The 25,581-nt window shown below is 39.1% G+C and overlaps 2 protein-coding genes across 7 annotated transcripts in view; both read left to right on the top strand.

Moving 5' to 3' along the window:
• The first annotated feature begins 639 nt into the window (after positions 1–639).
• LOC149023074 (Pseudouridine synthase family protein) lies at positions 640–3,222 on the top strand. The gene is made up of 2 exons (XM_089147405.1): positions 640–1,070; positions 1,150–3,222. The coding sequence occupies exons 1-2, from the start codon at positions 680–682 to the stop codon at positions 1,833–1,835; spliced, it is 1,077 nt and encodes a 358-aa protein (XP_089003531.1). The 5' UTR covers positions 640–679; the 3' UTR covers positions 1,836–3,222.
• Positions 3,223–9,380: 6,158 nt separating this feature from the next.
• LOC149023073 (general transcription and DNA repair factor IIH subunit TFB4-like) overlaps positions 9,381–25,581 on the top strand; it is a 44,076-nt gene continuing 27,875 nt past the window's right edge. For 4 of the 6 annotated variants that reach the window (XM_089150925.1, XM_089150923.1, XM_089150922.1 and 1 more), the window contains exons 1-4: positions 9,381–10,779; positions 10,875–10,978; positions 11,114–11,393; positions 11,486–11,532. In XM_089150925.1, coding sequence (XP_089007051.1) covers positions 10,749–10,779; positions 10,875–10,978; positions 11,114–11,393; positions 11,486–11,532 — 462 coding nt within the window. In that variant the 5' untranslated portion in view covers positions 9,381–10,748. The remainder of the gene's footprint in view (positions 10,780–10,874; positions 10,979–11,113; positions 11,394–11,485; positions 11,533–25,581) is intronic. The other 2 variants (XM_089150921.1, XM_089150920.1) reach the window with 2 other exon arrangements.

The following is a 25,581-nucleotide window of genomic DNA, read 5'->3' as shown; positions in this document are numbered from 1 at the left end:
CATATTCGTTTAAGGGTATCCGTATCCGAAAATTTTCTTACCGGAAAATATCCGTATCCATCCGCTAAGCAATCGGGGTTGGATTCGGATAATTACTTATCGGATTGGATAATATCCGGATAAATTAATTTATCCGGATAGAGTAAAGTATTTAACATTTTTTTCTTTAAAAATTAAAAATAGATGATACATAGATTTGAATACCGGTAATTGGATTTAGATAGCGGTATTCAGTAATCGGAAATTAGAAACTTATAATAAAAAATGTAAAAAAGTGACAATTATCAATCAATAATCGGATATTTTATCGGATTGGATTATTATCGGATATCCGAATAAAGTTTCGATTCAAATTCGGATGCCTTCTCTAAATTTTTGCCGGACTAGGATTTGGATTGGATAGCGGATTTGCTAATTGGATTCGGATTTAGATATTGGTTTATCCAAGCCGAATCCGGTCCGTTTACAGGTCTAGCAAATAGGACTGGCAACCGTACAACTTTTATTTGTTAAGACATTTATGACTCACGTAATTTTATTTAAAGTGATATATTTTTTTTCAATAAAAAGAAAAACCCGTATCCTCTAATTCCCCAAATTACCCTTGATTTTTTTTCAGAATGACGAAAATATCTCCAACTGGGCGATTCCAAATTCCTCTGCTCTTTCCCTACTTGCAATGCTCTGCTCTTTCCTTCCCCTTTTCTCCTGCAAAACCCTTTCCACCACAATCTCCCGATTCCTCTGCACTTCATCTCCTTCTCATCACCTTCGATTTCTAGTAACAATTATGGAGGATAATAAACCTCTTACACATCTCAATCCATCAAAAGCAGACGACCCGAAACCCTTGATTTACCCAATTCCATTGTCTCCCCCATTGCCATTGATATCGAAGCAGATAGAACTGGACAGAGCCCTCTCTGCATCTTCGAAATCATCCCTCTTTGCTCTATCATGGAGCGATGTTGTCTTCGATGACGAATATCTGATCGTGGTCAATAAGCCTCAAGGAATTTACTGCGAGACCGTCTTGTCAGCAATCCCTCGTCTTCTTCACGATTCTCAAGGTAGTGTTCCAATTTCTCACCTTTCTCTTCGATGAAGTTATTGAAATTTTGCCTGAGATTGAAGTTGCTGAATCTTCAGGGACTGAAATGAAAACCCCAGAAGAATTCCATCTTGCAAATCGGCTGGATCGCGACACCAGCGGTGTAATGCTCATAACCAAATCTCATAAAGTAGCAGGGAAGCTCGTTAAGGCATTCACTGATCACAAAGTTTCAAAGACATACGTGGCTTTGTGCTGCGGTTCTGCCCCAAACTGGGATAACATCAGTATAACGTCTGGTCATGGAAGATCCAAGCATGGTGCCTGGAGAGTTTATGCCGCATCTGATGTGGGTCGATCGCTCCCTGGAGGTTCTTTAGTGAGGGGCATGGAAACTTCATTCCAAGTGCTATCAGTGAACGGAGGAGAAAGGTTCAAAGACCCAACTACGAATTCAAGAACTGATCAACAAGAAGAAGAAATGCTGGTTGTGGAAGATGTTGGTGTGGAAGTCTCTTCAACAGTTGAGAGTAAGAAAGATGAGATTTTGATAAGAGCGAATCCTCAAAGTGGTAGAACACATCAAATCCGCTTGCATTGTCGGTATTTGGGATTACCAATCTGTGGGGATGTGAAGTATGAAGGCCCTCATGAATGGAAAGGGAAGACATGGCTAGGCCATTGCCTTCACGCTCAGACTTTATCTTTGAATCACCCTGTGACTGGTCTCCCTGTTGTATTCCATGCTCCTCTACCCTCCTGGGCCAAACCCATTCATCCCTGAATGTTTTCTCTTTCTCTCAGTTCTTCCCACTCTCTTATTGTTCATCTTTCCTTGCAATGAAGAGAAAATTCTCCAAATGAGTTTAGAGCTTCAACAAGCTCAACAATGCTCTTCATACTTTACATCATGCTTCAAGCCACCGAAGGCAACACTATCAGAACTTGATAAAGCCAATAGAGATTTCTTTGGTTGAATGGAGACGGTTCTTTGGTGCATACAATCAGCTGATCTTCCTGTTGTTCTAAGCGATGGGGTGGACTTAATTTCAAAAACATGGGAGCAGTGAATTTGGCTCTTCTGTCTCCCAAGGGTTGGGAGCTCCTCAATCCCATTGATTCACTTTGGGGAAGGTTAATGAAACATAAATACTTCAAGCACTCTCATTTCTTGCAAGCAAAAGCGACTACTCCCTGTTCTTCGGGATGGAGCCAATCATCCAAGCTAGGGACTTCGTGAAAGGTCAGTTGCACCTTGTAGGAAATGGAGAAAACGTTCACCTGGCTTGATAATTGGATCCCTCAGTACTTCAATGTTAACAGCACCATTTCCTCTACCACAGACAGAATGCACCATCTACTGTCTCTTTCTTCATCGATGCACTACAAGGAACTTTGGATCCCTCAGTACTTCAATGTTAACAGCACTATTTCCTCTACAGCAGACAGAATGCACCATCTACTGTTTCAGACTTCATCAATGCACAATAAGGAACTTGGATCTGAGATCCAAGTAATGGTGTCCTCCAGATTTTGAAGCTGCAATTTTTTGAATTCCTTTAGGACCTGTTTGGTTGCATGAGTCTTGAGATTTTAAATATTTAGAGATTTCAAATCTATGGAGTCATAATTCATAAAATTAACTGTTTGGTTTTAACTTGAAATCTGTGGAATGAAAAGTGTGGATTCATCTTGAAAAGTTGTTTGGTTGACGCTGATTTTTGTGAATGCACAAATGTTTAGCGCTTTTATAGTATGGGGTGACATTTATACCCATAAATCTACAGATTCACAATTTTAGTGTAAAAAGATGAATTTCTAGATTTCATAAATCTAGGGGTTTTCCCAACCAAACAGTAATCAGAAGATCTTATAAGATTCATGTAACCAAACAGGCCTTTTACCAAATCATAATTTGAAAGATACGATCATTTTGTCACTTCCTGCTGCAGAAACATTCTCAGTGGCATCTCGTACAGCATGGGTTTTGAAAACTCAGGAAAATACTCAAATCATAGGTCGGGTTAAATTTTTGGCACCTTCAATTAGCTTCCAAGGTTTTGATTTTTCTTGATTTTTCTTTGGAAGGTTCTTCTTGGTAAATTATCAACCCCAGATTTATTGAAGGCTAGTGTTTGTGATATACATGACAACTGTTCTGTGCTACAAAGAAAAATTCAGCCGAAAGTTTGTTCTTATTATGTCAGTTTAGTAAGCAGGTATGGAGTCTTCTTATACCATCTCTATGGTCAACCACAGCTCCTTCAATAAAATGTGAAGCACCTTAGGAAGGCTGGCTGAAATTCAATGTGATGGGTCTCATTTGCAGCAACATAATCAATCCTTCTCAGCAGGAAATGGGGGCATTCTTATAGATCATTATGCGAGAATGGTGCTCTCTTTCAACGAGGGGTTTGATGATCAGCCTGCAATGATAGCTGAAGCATTAGCCATTAGAAAAGCCTTAATTTTGACCAAGGATCTGAACCTCTCACATTTCATGGTTGAAAGAGACAATTTGGATATTTTTGATCTACACAAACATCAGAAAAAAAATCCATGTTGGAAATTAAAAACAATCAATCATGAAACTAGGCTTCTTGCATCAAGTTTGAAAATGTCCTCTTCAATCACACACTAGGAAAAGGAAATATCGTAACAGATCGCCTAGCCAATCAAGAAACGAATACTCAAGCTCTTTTGTAACTTCTCAATCCTCTCCCCCGTAGTTGGACTCTTCTCCAGGTTGTAAATTTTGGGGGGGGTTTTTTTTATATAAAAAACTTTTTTTCTCCCCCCCCCAAAAAAAAAAATTTTGTTTTTTTTTTTTTTAATATAAATTTTTTTTTTTTTTTTTTGGAAATAAAGGGCTTTTTTTCTTTTTTTTGTTTTTTTGGCCGTTTGTTTTTTTTTGTTATTTTTTTGCCATTTATTTACATTTTTTTCCCCTCATGTTTCGATGGGTTTTTTTGGTCCAAATGAGTTGAAATTTGGTGGGTAGCCTAATTTGATGCCAATAAACACAATGGAATGGTTGGTTTTGCTTAAAAACTCACTTAAATTGGTGTTATGGATCGGCATATAATCGACTGTATATACCGGTAAAACTGTAATTTTACAACCTTATTTTAAACAATTAAACTAACATAAATAAGCACAAAACTATTATATTAGTAAGAAAAATACAAGTATATAAAATACAAATACAACTACTCAATACCAAGTACTATGCCTTGGTGGATCCATGTCTTCCACTCTGTCTCCGTTGATAGTTGGGTACAAGGCCCATAGGCTACAACATTAAACTTCCGCTCCATTATTTTCTTGAAGTCATTCCAAGACATGTCATGCTGATGGTTGTTGACATACAAGGAAACCAGTGCCTCTCGTAGTTTTCATCATCCATGACGGTAAAACTACTCCCCTCGGGGGGTAACGTGAACGGAGCTCTTCAATTGACATCGTAGCGTCGAAAGGATATCCGTATGTTGCCTCCAACATAGCAGTTCTCTGTGAGCCAAATGGAGGCATAAGCGGGACACCCTGATGCTGATAACCCCAAACATCACTACCCCAACCACCATATGTACTGCCTTCCTGCGATGCCAAGCTCATGGAAGATCCATCATTATATCCATAGTGCGAACTCCTATACGACATATCATCGTGTCCATAAGCAGAAGGGACACCATAGCCATAAGGGTGTGGAGCCTACAGACTCCTCCAAGGTCATGGACCCCATCACTCCCGACAACTCGTCCATCGGATCAAAATGGCCGTATGAGCCATATGATCGAGTATCATCACTATAACCATAGCCATACGACCCATACCCATGGTGGCCATGCATATGCCGCTGCTCCCCCCCCCGAAACTCCCCCCTCCCCGGCCGATTGTAACTCGTAGGACGACCTCGATAAAGCTCACCACCATGATCGTCATCCCGGGTGGCATGTGTGTACCGAGTCTCTCCAGGTGTATCTCTCGGGGGGGATCCCGTGCCTCCGATAATGGAACATGATATTGTTCCCGTACTCCTCCACCACCACTACCACCACCACCACCACCACCACCACCGTCGTCATCATCATCCCTCCGAGTATGACCGGGACCGGGAGCAAGGGTGTCATCTCGGATCATCATCTTGCGTGCCGGGCAGCACCATCCAATCCTCATCCGCCGTGGTGGCAGCCGCACTCGATGTACCCGCCCCTCTTGAGAAGCCATGTATTCATTTATATTAACTCCCGCAGCTTGAGCAATGATTGGGTCGGCCTACCTCCCGTGCTGGTCTAACAGCTGCGCCCCTATCCAACAACCAATCCGTGAGTGGATGTTGGTCATCTGCATGAGCTCGAAGATATCATCGAGCCTGGATGTCCTTGTCTTGCCCATTGTTAGTATTTAAACGGGTGTTCTCTAACTTTAGCCTCATGTTGTAGTGACAAAACACAAGGTCATTCGGGCATTGACTTCCCAGCCTATTCCTCCTCTCGCGAGTGAATCATCCCAAAAGTACTCCAATTCCTCTCACACCCAGAGGCGAGCAAGTCCGGGAGAGGATTTCAGCACCGCCACTCTTCGGAGGTTCTCTCGCATCGCCCCCATATAGAATCCACCACTCACTGCATTATCACAAATAATGCAAGTTAATACTTTAATTCTTAACAAAAATCCTACTTGTATCACTTATATGTAAAATGTAATGTAAATGTAATCATGCATCTAACCCGGATCATAATTTTGTCGGTTTTGAATAGCGAGAACTGAACCAAAGGTCCCTAGTGCATCTCTAAAGTATTTTATCTCGCAATAATTTGTATTGATGGTTAGCTAAATTCTTTCACAAATAAAAAGCAAGTACTAAGTTCTAAGTTTGTAAGTTCTTACCTCCATATGGCAATTTGATTGGACCGTTACGTTTGGCTCTAATTTCCCAATAACCTCCATAACGGCACCGAGTAGAGTCCGACCGCAATCCCAAATTTTCAGTCTTCGATATTTTGGATTGAGATAATAGGCTGCATAATTCACAAACTCACAGTCAAAGAATTAATATTTACTACAAGTTACAAATTATAATAATAAGTAGTAACACTGACTAACTACTTACCCGCCCTATGCATCGGATGCATCAGATGAGCGGTCCATCTACTATCAACAATGTTCAAATATGCAACAAAACCTCTCGGGGTTAGCTCTTTGGATTGTTGTTTTCATTCTCTCCAGGGCTGCATATATGTGCGGCATAGTGGGCCCCCGAGGGAGGAATCAACCATACGTAAGACCTTTATTATAGGATCTAAGGTCTCCAACACAATTTTCACATTCCTCCAAAAGTCATCAGACGAGATTGTCGTATGTGCGGTGCGCCCACTACTAGTACTGAATTATCACAAACACATTAAGTTAGTAATAAATAATTAAATACTACATACTAGATATTCATATTTCATAGTATAAATGTATAAGAAGTTAACAACTTGTTAAATCAAATAGTAAAGACTATAGATAAAAAATAAATAAAAATACTTACTTTGATCCAACCCATGAGAACCACTCCTCTGATGAAAACATGGATCTCAAGCCCGACTTCCGTTCCTGAATACTGTTGAGAGCGATGAAATTCGTGGCAAATCTCGTAGGACCGGGTCGCACTAGCTCACCATCGCATGCCTGCCTCATCATATTCAGAGCAATAGTATGATTGTAGATGAAATTTGTTACCTGCTTGGCCCTCTCCACTGTGCTCTGGATAATATTGATCTTGCCGATGTCCTTTAACATGAGGTCGATACAATGAGCTGCGCAAGGTGTCCAATATAGGTTATATCCAATTGTATTCATCAAGACCTCACCGGCTTTCTTGAAGTTGGCGCCATTGTCGGTGACAATCTGCACCACATTCTCCTTCCCAACTTCATCAATCACATCCCGCAAAAGTCCAAGAATATACCCGTGGTCTTTTGTCCGCCCAAAGTAGCATCCACAGATTTTATAAAGACAATCTTTCGATCACAATACACCATAAAGTTGATGATGGATTTTCTTGTCGGACCGGTCCAGCCATCACACATAATGGTGCATCCATATGTCTCCCAAAATATTCTCAAACCATCGATGTACTCTTGCAGCTCCTCCTTCTCCTCGCCAGAAAGTGGTCAACACCTCCTTAGGGGTAGGACCAGGATGTCCAGGACCCGCCTTTGCAATAGTGTCAACCATATTACTATAATAAGGACCCCGTGTTGTATGTGGCTGGAACCGCATTGTAGTACATCCACTTCGACACTTCGCCTTCTTCACTTTCTTCGCCATCCCTTTCCATGCACCCGTGATCTTGGGCTGCTTGGCCCCCTTATTTTCGAAAATATCGGGATCTTGCTCTAGGATAGGATCCGACCTCGTGGATAGTCACGTGGACGTGATCCCCGTACATCAGCCGTAGAAGGGACCCCTCTAACTCGTGATCGGCTGAACATATCACGTATACCACCCCCGTCCCTAGATCCGGATGCTCCAGCCCCCGATCCGGATGCTCCAGCCCCCTACGAGCCTAGAGGTACCAGCCTCCGTAAATCTAGCTCGGCCCTCTCCTCCTCCCGGTACCGCATCGCCCTACTCTCGCCCATCGCCCGTCTAACATCCCTCTCCTCCCGCTCTCTCAAATCAACGGGATCAACCTCCCGATCGGAATCTGAATCAACTCTATAAGATGATGGTGCCCGCACCGCCTCATCCAATGCTTCATTTACCCTTCTCCTCTCTTGTTTCTTCTTCCCCTTGTCTTTCTCCATCTCCCTAATCGCCTTTCGATATCCGCATTCACCTCAAAGTGCGGTGGCCACATCTTTTGAACTACCAAGAATGTGAGCCTTAAACCTACTTATGCCACCGAATTCAACTCCTTACCACAAAAGTTGCATCTTGTTTTACTTTTATTTCCATCGATTGCAACACAAGATTGCCATGCGAGATCGGCCCTCCCCTTCCCCGCGCACGCCGCTCTCCCGTGTGTGTCCCCTCGTCCCGGCCCCGTGAACCTGCTCCTCTCCCACCGCTAGACATGATAACCGTTGGTCCGTTGCAACAAAAATGATTTCACAAACAATTAAACAATACCAATATAATATTTTAAACAATATATAAATTTTTTTCCGACAAAAGAAAAGGCTACCATATCAAAACCGACAATGAAACCATACAAGAAGCACTTAAAAATAATTATATAGGTATTCTATAATTTTCTATAATTTTCAAAATCATTTTCCTTATTTATTCCTAATTGTTTCTCTTTTTTCATAATTATTTATATTTTATATTCATATTTTAATAAATTTCAAAAAATCAAAAAATTATTTATTGGGTCGAAAATTATTCCGACTCCGTGAGTTTGTAGATTGACCCATGGGGATCCACATATATTTTTTCAATCACAATGCAACACATATATCATGCAAAAAGCAAGCATTTAAAATGTATAAAAATACAATTTTTGACGCCCGAAAATAAATAAATAAATTACTTAGTGAAAAAAAAAATTCGACTCCGTGAGTTTGTAGATCAGCCTATTGTATTCAACATATATTAATTTCATACCCATCCAACAATATTATGGCATGCATTTTAAAAAAAAACAGTTTAGTGAAGAACAGTTTACCTCTTAGATGAAAAACACCCAGATTTGTGTGAAATCTCGCTTGATCATCGCGAATAAGGCTATACCCGTCAAGAATGAAGTGAGTACTGCGATTTTATGTCGAAGATCGGACGAAAATATGGCCAAAACACCTAGAACTAGGAGAGAGAAGCTCTGGATGGTGTGGGTGAGGAGAGAGAAAATCAAACGAAATCCCCCCCCCCTCAATAGATAATTAGTGAAAAATCCCCCCACCCCCCCCCTTTTTCCCCCTTTACCCCGAAAAAAAAGCAAACACCATTTTTTCCTTTGCTGTTTTTTCTTTTCCTCCCCCTCCCCCCCCTTGTTTTTGCGCTTGCGCCGGCCACCCCCCCGTTTTTTCCTTTTAATCTCTTCCTTTTCCCTTCCTTTTTAAATATCTTTAAAAAAAATAAAAAAAAAAAAAAAAAAAAATAAATACACACTATTTCCCCCCCCTCCTTTCTTTTCTTTCTTTTAATAATAAATAAAAAAAAAAAAAAAAGAAAAAAAAAATGAACACCAAAAAAATAAGCTAAAACAAACAAAAAAAAAAACAGAACAAACAAAAATTCCTTTGCTCCTGTTTTTCTTTTTCTTGTCGGCCGTATTAAAATTAATTTACTTTTCTTTTTTTTTTTTAACCTTTCTTTTTATTTTTACCTCACCCCGACTATAAATGAAGTAAATTACTACACTTACCCTTATTTACAAGTGAGCTGCCTCTCAGACAGCCATAAGCCATTGTTACAGTTCGATTAGTTTGGTATCCTCCTGAAAGCGGAATGAATGCTATGGTTTTATTTGTTCAGGAACGTTGCATACATTGCGAAACTGCTGTTCTAGTGAACCCATAAACCCTACTCGACATTTCTGTAGTTTTAAAGAATCAAATTTGATCAGATGAAGTTCGATCCTTTCCTAGCAGCTTTTCTACCTTCACTATTTGTCACATACATAGAAACTCCATTAATATATGCAACTTGAAGGATAAACAGGTACACAAAGTAAGATTTGTGTTTGTAGCGACTGGGTTGCTGTTTCGATTTCTTTTTCGTCAGAAGCATTGCATCTTGTTTGGAAAATAATTTAGATTGAACTAATCCCTACCTTTTGCGTTCCTGTATTGCATTCAAACAGATTTCAGTTAACAAATATGATATTTAAACCGATTCAGGTCTCGTCAGTGTCACATTGAGGTGTGTTGTTGTTGATAAATATCATAGTTCTGGTTACTCTTAACAAATGAGGAGTAAATTGGGGATCTCAAAAATATGGGAAAAATCTTCCTTAATAGGTTATTTTGTAGGATGGGTTTATAAAATTGGATAAATAAAAACTGTGGTTTATTGGCTTACCCCGGGAAAAGTCTCTTTGTTGTTTCTCTGCTTTGAGTACAATTTGCAAAAACCCTCTCGCAATCTTGCTGCAGAGAGATGTCATTCAATGATCACTATATAATCTGCAAACTTCTTTGCAGAATTAAGAGTTTTGTTGGGAATTGTCCATGATTTCTTAGGTTCAAAGGTTTGAATTATCTCAGGAGACAAGAGTTTTTTCTATTCTATTCTGATTTTGATTGCTTGCTCCAGAATGAGACACTGAAAACTTTTGTGCTGAGTGAGAATAACATGTGCTAAAATGTTGAGGTATATAATCTACTTTTTAGTCATTGTGAGGAATCAGCAAACCCTAACTAGCAATTGCTTGTTTGGTTCAGTCATGAACTAATGTACTTTTTTGCGATCAATTTTGTTGCCTGGTACAGGCCTTCTCCATTCGTTTTGAACAGTATAGGAACTATTGAATTCCATATCATGTGTGAACAAACTCTTTCTTTTTTTAGTGGCTGCAGGCTTTTGTAAGCTCTGAGTTAACTTGTCTCGGAATCGAAAGCTGTTATGAGGGTTTTCTCATCATAGAGATGGATTTGACCACTATACTGCTTGTGCAATATTTATATATGCAGCAAATCCTTGCTTAAGTGTAAACTATTTCAGTCTTCGTGCTCTTCAAAATTTTGACCATTTCTTCACATTGATGGCGTCTGTTCCATCAAAGTTATATTCAGGTTCTTCTCTTAGTCTTTCTCTTCCTGTTTGCTACCCCTTCCGTTACATGCACCAGCTTATTCTACCTTACAATTTTAATTTTATAATTCTGCAGATGATGTTAGCCTCCTTGTGCTTTTACTTGACACAAATCCTTTCCTCTGGACTGGAGCAAACACCAGCACTACCTCCCTCCCCTTACCCAGTTTCCTTAATCATGTGAGCCCATTCCCTGACTTTACAGAGAATTGGGAAATACGAAGCCCTTGCATTTTTCTCCATAGAAATCTAACTCACTTTTTTTTTTGTTTTTGTTTTTTTTGTTCTGTTTTGCATCTTTGCTTCTCTCTACAGATCCTCTCTTTCCTGAACTCCATACTCCTCCTCAATCAACTCAACCAAGTTGTGGTTATTGCTACTGGAATCAATTCTTGTGACTACATATATGACTCATCTTACCCTTTACCAATGACAGCTGATAGTTCAGAAAATGGGAGAATTCCCATGCTTTGCTCAAGATTACTGTCAAAATTGGAGGAATTTGTGATTGAGGATGAAAGGTTGAGTGAGGATAAGTCGCCGGAAGGGATTGTGTCTTCTCTTTTGTCAGGATCATTGTCTCTGGCTCTTTGCTGTATCCTTACTGGCAATTAAGCTTGATTCTGGTCTGATATTTTAGGTTAGTGTATCTTCTTGGATTTTTGTTTTGACTTCCATCATGAACAGATATACAGAGGGTGTTTCGTTCTGGACCTCTCCATCCCCAGCCTAGGGTGAGCATTTCTCGTTCCTTCATTAGTTTATCTAAATGTTTAATTCAAAGATGGGATTATTGCATTTGTTTGTCTTTTTTCATCACTTTTTTGAACTTCTTGTATGAGATCTGTTAATGTTTTGATCTCTTTGCGAGTTTTGTAACGACTTTATGAGTGCCTTCACTCCTGACAGCCAAAAGAAAAAAAGAAAGTAAGCCATAAATCCATATTTATCATGTATACCTGTAACCCGTGTAAAATCAATTTCTTTTAATTCCCACTACTTCTAAGGAGTTAGACTTTTGACTATGCTAGACACCCAAGGTATCAAGTAATTAAAAAAATTGAAGGCCTTTAGCTATTCCTCGTGGAAAAATTGGTAAATACAGATACCTCATCATTTTTCAATTCTAAAAGAAACTAATGCCCATTGACATTGTACTCCTCTTGCTGAAATTTCATACTAAGAACTTATTTGATCATTTTTTATCATATCAACTTTCTTCTAAGGAAACTAGTCGATTATCAATTTGCTGACTTGTCAATGGAAAAGGTATGGTGTAGCCTTTATAGGATTGTTAAGGGCCAAAACCCGGATCTGAATCGGAACTAACTTGGTTACAGTTTGTGACATTTAAAATTTGGGGCTTTAGGGTTTATACATGGAATTTGGTGCTGAGGTTTGAGTTGAACTCTAGTAGGGGGAAAGATATGCTGTCCATGAATTAGCCAAAATCTGATGATTTGAATGTAAAGATCTGAAATTGGCTCTTCCTTTGAGAAACTGGTAAGATCCAATTCTAGCATCTCAGCTGCTCAAATTGCAATAATATTTGAATGCTTTTGTTAGGAGGATGCAGAGACAATGTTGTCCAAATATGGAAGGGTTCTAATGGTTATATGCAAAGTAAATGTAAAATTAAGGAATAAATAACTTTAGGATGAAACTGAAACTTAGGGGTTATGGTGATTAGACAGGGCAGCAACGTAGGTTGAATGAAGGTTGTGATATGGGGGTGCCATGGGTTGAATTTGAATGAATTCTAATGGTGAATTTGTGCTGAACTGAATCCCTGTGAATGGGTTTCTTTTTTTTCCAAAAACAAACGGCTCCCCCTTTTAATTGGGGGTTTTCCAGAAGTGATTATCGAAATTAAAGGAGGATAGTAAAAGGAGATGGGGGGCTTGATTTCTTGCATAAGTTGAGGATTTCTCAAGTCTGCAGTCTTTTTGGAAAACCAGTAAGGAAGGCCGTGAAACAAACTGGAATGTGTTCCCAACCTCAGTGCCACTAGAGTTCCAAACTTGCACGCTCAATCTCACCAAAAGGCGGCAGCAAAAAGCTTCAAAGAGGAATTCAAATTTCATATACTCAGCCTGTGCATTCTTCCCAACTCATGGGGGTGTATAAATAAAGGTTATGATCAGCAATACAAATCCAAGTTAAAAAAGGAAGCTCAATTTTTCTTATTGGAGAGGAGTCTTTTTATAAGCAGAGGTACTATCTAGTTGACTCATGTAACAAACCCCAACTTAGGAGGTTAGAAACAAATTCAGACTAAAATAGACAAGTTGACTCAATTCCTTGTTGAAACTGAGTTGCTAAAGCTAGCTGATTAGGTGTCCTAAAACTAACTTTGTATCTCAATTCTATTACAAAAGGAGTTCTTAACTTCTAGCTTACCTATAACTGACTCAAACTAAGTCTGATTTAGTTATATGTCTTTAAGTGGTCATATTATCTCTAAAATATAATTAAACTAATTGAAAACGTTAAATTCGTGCCACCTTGGTACACAAGTTTTACCCCATAGAGGAGCCCATTATCAAGTAGATCCTTGGAGTTGAGGGTTCAATCCTTATATGATCCTAGGCATATCTTACTAATTAGAAGCTCAAATTGGTTGTGGATCTTCATCGAGATAAGTTTAAATGATGCTATGTGTTGCTATGGCTGGTACCTTATATTAATTTAGATAATTAAACATAAAAGTGGATGACTCTATATCATCCAACACTGCGATATAGTTATAACGATCAATCACAAGTCACAAGGTTCTGATAGAATCACAATAGAAGCATGGAAGGGTTTAGGAATCTTTAGGCTAGCTTAGCTAACATAGTTGTATAATAAGATCTTGAGCACAAGGAAAATGTCAGATGAATGGAGGAGAAGCATCATGGTTCCAATTTACCAAAATGAAGGAGATATTGAAAGATGGAGGCATAAAATGCTATGTCATACGATAAAATTATGGGAGAGAATAATTGAAACCCATTGAGGCAAGAAAACACTGTTATGGAGAATCAATTTGGTTCTGTGATGGAAAGATCTACAATGGAAAGCTATTACCTTACTAGGAGACTTATGGAAAGTTATAAAGACTGTAGGGAAGATCTTCATATGGTCTTTATTGACCTAAGGAAAGTTTATGATGGAGTTTCTAGAGCATTAATTTGGTAAGTACTAGAGAAAAGAAATGTTACTAGTAAATATTTGAATATAGTTAAAGATATATATGGTGATTCAATGAAAAGTGTAAGAACAATGTGGGGGATAGGTGATGAATTCTTGATTACAGTTGGGTTGCATCAATGATCAATTTTAAGCCCATATTTCTTTGCACTTATAATAGATGATTTAACCAAAGGCATTCAACATGAGGTTCCTTGGTGTATGCTTTTTGTTGATGATATTGTTTGTAGAGATTAATACCAAGTGAGAATCATGGAGAGAAACTTTGGAATAAGAAGGCTCCAAACTAAGTGGAATGAAGATGGAATATTTAGTGTGTAACTGTTGAGAAAATTGATTGTGGTAGAATGGCTTGAATAAATTAATGTGATCTCGAGCCCTTTATTTATAATGGAGTGAAAAGTACACTATTTACAAAAATACCCCTACGGGGGGGGGAGGGGAGGGAGTGGGTTTTTGGGGGAGAAAAAGGGGGTAGGGGTGGGGGTGTTAAAATTAAGGTGGGGGAAAAAAGGGGGGGGGGGGTTATTAGGAGTCTAATAAGAGTTTGTATAGGAATTAAATTAGAGTTTGCATTCATGTAAACTTCTATTCCTTGTAATAGTCTACTTTCCACTTTATTATAAATAAAGGGCTTGAGATCATGGATCAATAAGCCATTTTGCCAAACATTGTATTTCAACATGGCATCAGAGCCTAAATTCGATTTGGGAAGCGACCTACCTTCTTCTTCTTCTGATTTTTTTTTCAAACCCATCGCCAATCTTCAGTTCTAGGCAGTTTTTCAGTACCATCTTGGTTGCCAACTGAAATAGAAAAAAAAAAAAAAAAAGAAAGAAGAAGACGATTCTGTTCCATCTCGATTCAATGAATAAGAACAGAAAACAGAGGAAAGAAGAAGAGAAGAAGAGAAGAAGAAATCAGCAACTTCCATTGCTTCGCAACAACTTCGAAGCTTCTCTGCAATTTTTTCTGTCTGATTCTTCATCTGAAGCCTGCGATTCTGAAGCTTGGTTAGTCATCTGAAACCTTCGATTGGGGTTCTGCTATTAAGGTTCTTCGACTGGGGCTGTTCTCCTTAAGCCTGTGAAAGACCATAACGGATCTGTTATGGTTTGAATTTGATTTTTGAATTCAAGTTTTTGAATTCAATTTTTGAATTCAAGTTTTGAGGGTTATTTTGGTAAATTTGCTTTACAGGGGAATTCAAGTTTTGAATTCAATTTTTGAATTTAAGTTTTGAATTCAAGTTTTGAGTTATTTTGGTAAATTTGCTTTACAGGGACTTATATGTAAATTTGTATAAGTTCTGAGATTTATTTGCAAATTCCGTTTTTTCAAGGACATATTTGTCATTACGAAAAAAAAAAAAAAAAAAAAAAAAAAAAAAAAAAAAAAAAAAGAAAAAAAGAGGTAGATCTGTTTGGGTTGTTTGGCTATTGCATTTTGCAACATTTCTGTTACTTCGAAAGGGTGAAGACTGAAGAACTGCAGATAATTTTGTCAACATGACAACTATTGATGATACTACTGCTCCCACTGGATCCGAATATTTTTCCACTTTTCATTCTCTTTCGGTAAGATTTGACGGCACAAATTACTTGATCTGGTCTCGATCTGCTTACCTGACTATTGCTGGAAGAGGACTAGTTGGATACATTACGGGCACTACTATCAAACCCACTACCGCAGGTGTTTTATAGGATAAATGGATATCAAACGACTCTCTTATTATGTCATTCCTTTTGAATTCCATGCATCCAAATTTTGCCCGGGGTTACCTATTACTTGATACTGCAGCCCAAATCTGGAAGGCTACTACTGAAACATATGGACAGTTGGGGAATAATGCACATGTTTATGAGCTACAAAAGAAGCTTCATGAGACTACCCAAAAGGAACTAACTGTGCCCCACTATTATGCTGAGTTGCGATCTCTTTGGCAAGAGTTGGATCATTATGGGGATTATCACCCCACTAATCCAGATGATGTGGCGACATATAAGAAGTACATTGATAAGATACGAGTATATGACTTCTTGGCAGGTAGAGTACTATCAGATCAGAGTGCAAGTCTTAAGTCGTTCTCCCTTTCCTACACTAGAACAGTCTTATGCTCTTGTTCAGTGTGAGGAAAGTCGTCGATTAGTCATGCTTCATACTCCTATTATGGAGAAATCAGCTTTACAGTCTGTTCGCACTAAATCTGATCCGGCTAAGGAGATTGTCAAGTGTGAGCACTATCACAAACCATATCATACCAAGGAAAATTGTTGGAAACTGCATGGGAAGCTTGCTGATTTTGAGCAAAAAGAGCACAAAGACAGGGAAAACAAAAGGCTAATCTTTACGAGACGGTTTCCACCACACCCTCTGCAGACGTTGGTTTTTCGCAGGAGGAGTTCGCTACTCTGCGACGTATTATGCAGTCTTCTACTGCCGGTACAGCCTCGACCACTGCTTCCTCTACTACCCCTACCAACTCCTACCTAGCTACTTCAGGATCTGGGGAAGGAGATTGGTCGTGGTAAATGGACTTTATTTGCTCGAGCCAATTGGAGGATCTACTTCTGCTTTGACTACATCTTCTAATGCGGTCCATTCGGTAATATCAGACCTTCATTAGTGGCACCGTAGGCTTAGTCAACCCCCTTTCAAATTTTGTCATTTTCTCTAGATTTGTTTTCCTGATACTTTTATCTTACCATTACAATTTCTTCCTTTCCAAGTTTCCCCATTGGAATTTCCTTTGTTATTATCTTCCCACGTGTAACGCTACACGTGAGGGGGAGATTGAAGATGTCTACAATTCAAAGCCTTTCATGTAGACTTCCTTATGCAGAATTTGATCTTTGTTACCTTTGAAAGTTTGTCCCTTACCTTCGCAATCTTCTACTCCTTTGAAAGTTTGTCCCTTACCTTCGCAATCTTCCACTTTGGAGATCTAACATTGCTATAGATCTATCTTTTTGACTGTGCAGAACTTGATCTTTGTTAACCCTGGAGATTTGCCCCTTAACTTGACATCTTCCCTTCAGAGATCTAACCTTGCAAAAGACTTGTCGTTTGACCTTTGCAGAACTTGATCTCTATTACCTTTGGAGATTGTCACTTATCTTGACAAATTTTCCCCTACCTTTGGAGATTGCCCCTTGGCAAACTTTCCCTTTAAAGGATCTAACATTGCTACAAATCAAAACTTTCACTTTGGCTATTTTTCCCTAGCTATTGTTACCCCAAAAATATATTTTCCCTCAAATTTGTGCAGAAATTTAGTCTTCTCAACATTTGAAGATTCTACTTCTTTACTTGGGCGTTCTTCCTTGGAGACATAAAGTTGCAGTAAAGATGAGGACAAATCAAATGGAAGTCTGTAAGGCAGACGTAATCTATAAGTTTGAAGATCAAATTGCTGATGTTTACCTGGACAGATGTTTTATACTTTTTTGGTCAAGTTGGACATGTGTGATATCCATGCCTCAACTTGAGGGGGAGTGTTGGATTCTATTAGGAGTCTAATAAGAGTTTGTATAGGAATTAAATTAGAGTTTGCATTCATGTAAACTTCTATTCCTTGTAATAGTCTACTTTCCACTTTATTATAAATAAAGGGCTTGAGATCATGGATCAATAAGCCATTCTGCCAAACATTGTATTTCAACAAATCATGTTGCACAAGATTATTGGATCTTATAAATTTTCTTCATAACACAACACCACATTTGGGTTTGGGTGTGTGTTTTTTTTTTTTACCCCCCCCCCCAACCCCCCTCCCCCACCCCCCCCCCCCCCTTTTTTTCTTTCCCCTACTAAAAAACAACTTTTTCTTTTTCCTCCCCCCCCCCCCCCCCCACCTCCCCCCCCCCCCCACATAAAAAAAAAACCCACCCCCCCCCCCCACCCCCCGGCCCTCGTTCCCCTTTCCCTTTCTTTTTTTTTTCAACAAACATGTTGCACAAGATTATTGGCAAAACCAAAAACAATACCCCCACAACAACACCCAACCGGGAATGTGGGCGGGAATGTTTCCCGGGGGGTGGGTGACAAAAGTATCCCTTTTCTAGGAGTTCCTTTCAAATATTGCAATATTCTGGTAACAACCTTTATATGAGCTGAATATGGATCATTCATAAACTGGCTCACCAGCCCCACATCATAAGAAATGTTAGGCCTGATGTGGGACAAGTAGATAAGTTTCTCTACCAACCTTTGATATCTTCCTTTGTCCACTAGTTCTCCTTCTTTCTCTTTGAGTTTAGCTTCAACTTCAATAGGGGTATCAACTGCTTTACATCCTAACAATCCCACTTCAAATAATAACTCTAGAACATACTTCCTCTGGGATAGGATATACCCTTTTTTGATCGGACCACCTCAATTTCTAGGAAGTATTGGAGCTTCCCTAGATCTTTAATCTCAAAGTCTTTGCCAAGAAAGTCTGTTAGCCTTTGTATTTCCCTGCCATCATTCCTTATGATGACAACATTGTCCACATAAACAATAAAAAGAGTGATCTTAGTAACTGAGTTCTTGACAAACAGTATATGATCAACATTACTTTGCTTGTACCTAATTTGCCTTCAATATACGTCTAAACCAACATCTAGGAGACTACTTCAACCGATAAATTGACTTTTTTAATTGACAAACTTTCCCTGTAATGTTGTCGTCAGAGAAGCCATATGAGATCTCCATATAGACTTCTTCCTCTAACTCCCCATGCAAGAAGGCTTTCTTTAAATCTAGTTGGTGTAAGTTCTAGTCTTTGTTCACAACTACAGATAACAGAACTCTGACAATGTTCAGTTTTGCAACAGGGGCAAAAAGTCTTTTGATAATCAATCTCATAGGTGTGGGAACCAGCCTAGTCTTCAACCTGTTGATTGATTTATCCATATTTTGTTTAACCACAAACACTTGCTTATAGCCCACGGGTCTTTTCTTGGACAAAGTGTAACCAGCTCTCAAGTATCATTTTTCTTCATTGCCTGCATTTCCTCTACTATAGTTGCCTTCCATATTCTATGAGCATAGTCTTCTTGCAACTTTTAAGAAGAGAAATAGATGATAAGGAGGATATAAAACCATAGTAGGGGTCAGACAAAAGGTCATTAGAAACATACTTAGTTATGGGATGCTCAGTACAAGATCTAACTCCTTTTCTAATAGCAATAAGAAGATTAAAAGAAGATATCTCAGGGGGAACAATAGAATCTTATTCTGGAGCTAGAGATTGAAGTGGTAACATGTCAATTCTCCACTTGCTTTGGCCGATTATAATTCTTTGTTTGCACCTTCCTTTTCTGGTTAATCTTGTTTTGAAAGACTTTAATAGTTTTCCTCACAGGAGCGGTCTCCCCCTGACTAGGTTCCTCACGAAGTCTAGAAAAAAGAGGGGGAGTATTAGAGTCCTCAGGCATACTGTCCGAAGTCTCCCTCGGTTAAGAATCTCTTCTTGAACTTATAATTTGTGCTGTGGTGGTGTGTGTGAGTCTATATGTGTGGTAGGGAAGTCTAGAATTGGGAAGAACACCTCTCCTCTAGGACTCTCCCCTTAAAGAGGTTTGTAGTAAAGGCAAAACTCATTAAAAATTACATCTATGGACACAATGGTTCCCTTGGAAGGAGGATGATAACATTTGTACCCCTTCTGAGTAGTAGAATACCTCAGAAATATGCAAGCGTAGGGAGCCTACTTACTCTAGGGGGCTGTGATTTTGGCATAGCTCACATCCAAAAACCTTTGGGGGAATAATAATGAAGAGTCTCATTGGAGAATCTCATTAGGACACTTAAAATCAAGTATCCTATTGGGCGTCCTATTCATATGGTTAAGAGACAATGAGTATTGCATCACTCGAGTATTGGTTAGACACATTTATAGCAATCATAATAGAACGGGTTATCTCTAATATATATCGATTCTTTCTTTTGGCAACCCTATTCTGGGCAGCCGTGTCGACACAACTGGTCTAGTGTATTATGCTAGAGTTAGAAATATATATTTAAAATTTACCATCAAGATACTCTGCACCATTGTCATTGCGGAGGATCTTCACAGTGGCATTAAATTGAGTTTTGATCATATTATGAAAATCTCGAAAACATAGGAAGACTTTATTTTTTTCGTTTTAAAAGATAAATCCAAGAAGAGCGAGGGTGAAAATCAATGAAAGCGACAAAGTATCTATCACTAGTAATAGACATACATTGGCAAGGGCCCCGCACATCAGTATGATCAACCCAAAAGGAATAGATTTTCTATTATTAAGTATAACGAATCTACTTCGCAAAAATGCAAGCCTCACAAAAAAAATCTTCTTTATGACAAGAGGAAACTAAATCAATAAATACTTTCTTGAGGGTTCCTAAAGGGGGGTGACCTAGCCTATGATGCCATTAATTAAGGTCTGGCAAAACCGAATGAACCTGATGAGGAGATGTAGTCATAGCTGAAGGAGATCCTCCAAACAGTCCTAGCAAGTACGGCCCATTATCTAGCTTACCACGTCAATCTCCTTCCCCGTGATTAGATCCTGAAGGACAGTAGGAAGGGAAAGATGTCACTTTACAATTTAAGTCTATGTGTAAAATTATTGATAGAAAGCAGATTATTAGAGAAGGAAGGAACATGCAAAACTTTAGACAGAGAAAGTGAGGGAGAATGATGAATGGTCCCTTTTCTAGCAATGGAAGAATAAGAATCATCAACAATGCAAATTTTATCTTTCCCTAAGGTAGGAGAATAATATAAGAAAGAGGATGCTAGACCTGCTATATGATCTGTAGCTCTTGTGTCAACAATCGAAGGACGAAAATAGAAGAAACATGGAAGCTTGTAAAAGTGTAACCTGATGTAGTACGATAAGAATTGGTTTGGGAAGTGGAAAAAGCAGTAGAGGCAACACCAGTAGTAGAAGATTGCAAATACATCGAAGAGTAGCTAACTCTTCCTGGTAAAAACCAATGTTTGCAGGAGGTGCCGTGGGAACAGTCTTAGAAAGATTGGCCTTCAGTGTGCCCCTCTTTTGTGCTTTCTTTTGCTAAAAATCTCCAAGCTTCCAATAGAGCTTCTAATAGTTTGCCTTGGTATGATATGGTTTATGATAGTGCTCACACTTGACGATCTCCTTGATCAAATTAGATTTGATGCAAACAGATTGGAGGGCTAATTTCTCCATAATAAAAGCATGAGACGTGGCTAATCGATGGCTTTCCTCACACTGAACAAGGGCATAAGACTGTTCTAGCATGGGAAAGGGAGAATGACTCAACACTTGTACCCTGCTTTGATCATATTCTACATTTAAACTAACCAAGAAGTCATATATCTAAATTTTATCAACATGCTTCTTATAAGTAGCCACATCATGTGGATTATTAGTGTGATAATCCCCATAATGATCCAACTCCTGCCAAAGAGATTGCTATTTAGCATAATATTGGGCCACAATCGTTCCTTTTGAGTAGTCTCATAAAGCTTCTTCTATAGCTCATACACTTGTGCATCATTCCCAAATTGGCCATGTGTCTCTATTGTTGCCTTCCAGGTTTGGGTTGTGTATCGAGCAATAAATATCCCTTGGCAATATTTGGATTCATGGAATTTAGAAGAAACGACATGATGAGAGAGTCATTCGAAATCCACTTATCTTGAGAAGTGCTGACAACTATAGGCTTGATTGTAGTGCTCCTAATGTGGATAATAAGTCCTCTTTCAACGATAGTCAAGTATACAGATTGAGACCAAATCAAATAATTTGTCCTATCAAATCTTACCGAAAGAGGAGGAAGAGTAGGAAAAATGTTCGGAGCCAGTGGGAATAGTAATCCCATTGGTGGTTGCCATGTTTTCAATTTTTTTTTGCGGTTCTTCAATTTTCACCCTTTCGAAACAACTGAAACATTGCAGAATTGAATAGCTTGACTACCCAAATAAATTTAGGGATTCATCGGATAAGGAACAACATTAGTGTTTTTTTTTTTTTTTTTTGGGTAAAGAGTTAAGGGACCACTACTAAGTTCACCCCAACATGCAGTTTATAGCCCATGGAAGCACCAACCAGCCTATATGTAAAATACTTGGAGTAGGGTATTATTGGAACAACATTGTTCCACTTTCTTCTTTGTATGACAGAGAAAACCGAGGAGAGGCAATAGGAAAAAACACAAAGAAGTTGAGGTGTTTGTAGATGAAGCGATGGTTTGCAAAGGAAAATAGGTGGAAAAAAGGAGCAACATAGTAGGTGACAAAGTGCAGAGACGATTGAAGAGGAATACCAAAACCAAAAAAACGATGGTTGGAGAGGGTTCGATTAATGGTTTGGTTGTGTTTTAGTGGAGGGAAGCAAAGATGATGGGTCTGAAGGTTGTTTTGCAGGCGATGGAGGTTGCAGACGATGGTTTTGAAGGTTCTGTGGGTGGGTGGCAGTGAATGAAGCTGTCGCAGGTTGTCTTTCTCTATTTTTCAGATTGTGAAGTTCCTGCGATTCAAAAAAGAAACAAAAAGAAGGTCAATGGTTGCTACAATGGTGGCGTAGTGTGGTAGTCCAGGTAGCAATGGGTTCTCTAAAATTTTTTCTTCTTCTTTGTTTCTATGCTTTACGATTGAAAGAAGATGGGTAAGAGATGGACATACTGATGGTCCTTAGTGATGGATCAGAGTTGGCTTTGATATCATGTTGAGAAAATCAATTGTGGTAAAATGGCTTGAATTGATCAATGTGATCCCAAGCCCTTCTATAATGGAGTAAACATTGTACTATTACATAATTACCCTTACTTGGGCAACTGGAAATAAGAAACTAAATAAATAAATAAAACAAACCATTCATAGAACCAAACCAAACAACAATAACTTTGGTAGTGATCCGACAAATGATGAGTTTGCAAAACTTGACGCGAAAGAGACATAGAGGATGCTATCTCTTAAAGAATTAAAATAAAGTGCATGAAGTGGAGAGGTGCTTCGGAGATCTTGTGTAATCGACATATTCCCTTAAAGATAAAAAGAGAACTTTATAGGACCATTCAGCAACCAGCTATGATGTATGGTGTAAAGTGTTCGTTTGTTAAGAAATATTATATAAATAAATTTAGTTTTGTAGAATTGAGGATGCTAAGAAGTATGAGTGGCAAAACTAGGAAGGGTAAGGTAAGGAATGATCATATTCATCTCTCTTGAGTGAGATCTCGCTACCTTAAAAAACTAAGATCTCGACCGAGATGGCGAGATCTCGGTTAAGATATGCCATTTTTTTTGCGTCAACTTGGTGGGCTATCTTGGTGGGTTTTAGGGTCCCAGTTGGGCTAAAACTTGGTATTTAGCCTATTTAAGGCCTTTTGAACACATTTGTGGCTTTGAATTTGTGAGAAAATAACCCTGAGTATGTCTTTTAAGTCGACCCTATGTGTAAAACCGAAATACTGCAGGATTGGGGAATGTAAGGTTAGACATTATATAATGTGGAATATTTAATGCATATAAATGAAAAGCTAGTGTATCAACTATCAAATACATCAAACATTGATCAAAGAACTTAAATGTCTTCAAAATTTTACAACCATTAGAAGTTATAGTAAGTTAGTAACTAGTAAGTCATAAATCACAATCCATAAGTGATAATTTCACAAGAGTACAAGACAATCATGGAATGAGAATATGGGATCAAATCATAAAAATTCAATTAAGACCCTCTCTAGTTGCTCCACCACCAACTCTAGGCTCTCTAGCATCAACTCCACCACCAACTCTAGTAGCACCACGGCGTACACTGGCAGCTAAATGTCGGCCCTCCATCTGCATAAGGTAGGCTGCTATATATTCCCTTACAGGAGTAGAGACAACATGACACATGGGTGTATCACAATTCCCACCAACTAAGTGTTGCTTGAGTCGGCGTTTTCCTCTATAGAGGGCTCTTTTATGGTAGTTGTATATGATCTTCTGGCCTCGTGTTGCGGGGACACCATGTTGCCACACAACATCATTGTCCTCCATGCCTATAAATAAAAATATAAAGCCACATCGCATATTCAATTAAAATCAACGATTATGACTTGAGAGTGCTACATTAGGTGTACACAAGTAACACAACTGCACATGTAAAAGTCTTAAAAGTTTGAATATTGAAACCTAATGATTGGTTTATTGGTTAGTATCGCTCAACATTCTCCATCAACTGATTCTGAATGGTGGCCACATACGACTCCCAAGTCAACTCATCACTGTAGTATGTTAGATATTAGTTTATGTGGCTCTGATATGTCGCCACGTTAGAATGCTGAAGGAGTCATACTGTGAGGTAACCGTCAATTGTGGCCTCGTGGGTGGGTGAAAGAGCCATTACTGCTCTTTTTGTTTGTGCTGCTACTGAATATATGGGTAGGGGTTTCTAAAGAATTCAATTAACAACCCACCTTCACTCCCATTTACGTACTCTTCAGGTGCAGGGTCTTAAGGAATAGCATGACCTCCACAAGAAGAGTACCCAATGTAATCTGACCCAACAGTGTGGTACCTGTATAGGTACTCCGATGATTGTCAATTGGCCAAACTCTCTTGTTGTGAACCACTATGACTATGATCTATGCTTATGCTCCCTATGTTCAATACAAGATCTTGCATTCTTGCATCATCATTCCTCTGTCCTCGCTTTGATTTGGTTTTCTTACTCCTAGTATCAGTCTTGTCTGTAGGGGAACCACGACCCATATCCTGTGTTGCCTATGTCGGACGACTAGGACCTGGTGGAGGTGTCTTCCTTTGCTGACTAGCCTGACTTCCACTAGCAACACCACCAGCCTAACTGCCTCCATGACTCGAAGGCTGATTTGAAGGAATGGTATCATCGCTATCATCTGAACTCCTACGAGACCTCACCTCATTCGGCTCAAGTCGACCAGGTGGCTCCACAAATGGTACACTTGGCCCTTCTGATGCAGCTGCAGCAGCCTGACCCCCATCAGAAGACATGTGCTTGGCCACAACATTTGGGCCCATGGCAGCAGCAATAGTAGGATTCGGCTCCCCTCCTGACCCATCTAGCACTAGAGCCACCTTGATCCCTAACCCACTGATGTATGACATCATCCTCCTCATCCATTGCAGGGGTCTTGTGGAATATATTAGTCAACTTGATTGGTTCCTAACCTTCGTCATCTATATCATCTTGTATGTGCCCTACTCTTAACCTCATGTTGTAATGTGCATACACTAAGTCCTCGAGCCTTTTACTCCCTTGTCTGTTCCGTACCTTACTATAAATGAGTGAGAAGGTGCTCCGGCTACTCTCGCAACTAGAGGATGAGCAAGTCTGTGAGAGGACCTTAATTGCTATGCCCCTGAGATTCGGTGAATTAGATCCATACAAAACCCACCAGTCAGTTGCATAACCAAATATAAGAATCCATTAGGTAAATAAATCTTAATACTTAATAGCTATATAACTTATAGGTTATAGTCTTATGGACTTATCAAATATCACTTATAGCAATGGACTACTTACTAGGATCAGTTTTATGCCGAGTTGCAACCGCAAAACGCTTTCCCAAACTCCCAGAGGCATCCCTGAACTCCTTGATCTGTACAC

The sequence above is a fragment of the Hakea prostrata genome, chromosome 3 (genome assembly GCF_041222555.1).
Source record: "Hakea prostrata isolate BN-2017 chromosome 3, UWA_Hpros_2, whole genome shotgun sequence".
Classification (NCBI taxonomy): domain Eukaryota; kingdom Viridiplantae; phylum Streptophyta; class Magnoliopsida; order Proteales; family Proteaceae; genus Hakea; species Hakea prostrata.
The sequence above is the reverse complement of the archived record's forward strand: the minus strand, read 5'-3'. Positions and strand labels throughout refer to the sequence as shown.

Excerpts from the sequence above, each read along its gene's own strand:
- LOC149023074 (XM_089147405.1), top strand. The coding sequence starts at position 680 with ATGCTCTGCTCTTTCCTTCCCCTTTTCTCCTGCAAAACCCTTTCCACC. Across the intron at positions 1,071-1,149 it reads TCTTCTTCACGATTCTCAAG|GGACTGAAATGAAAACCCCA; the intron begins GTAGTGTTCCAA and ends CTGAATCTTCAG.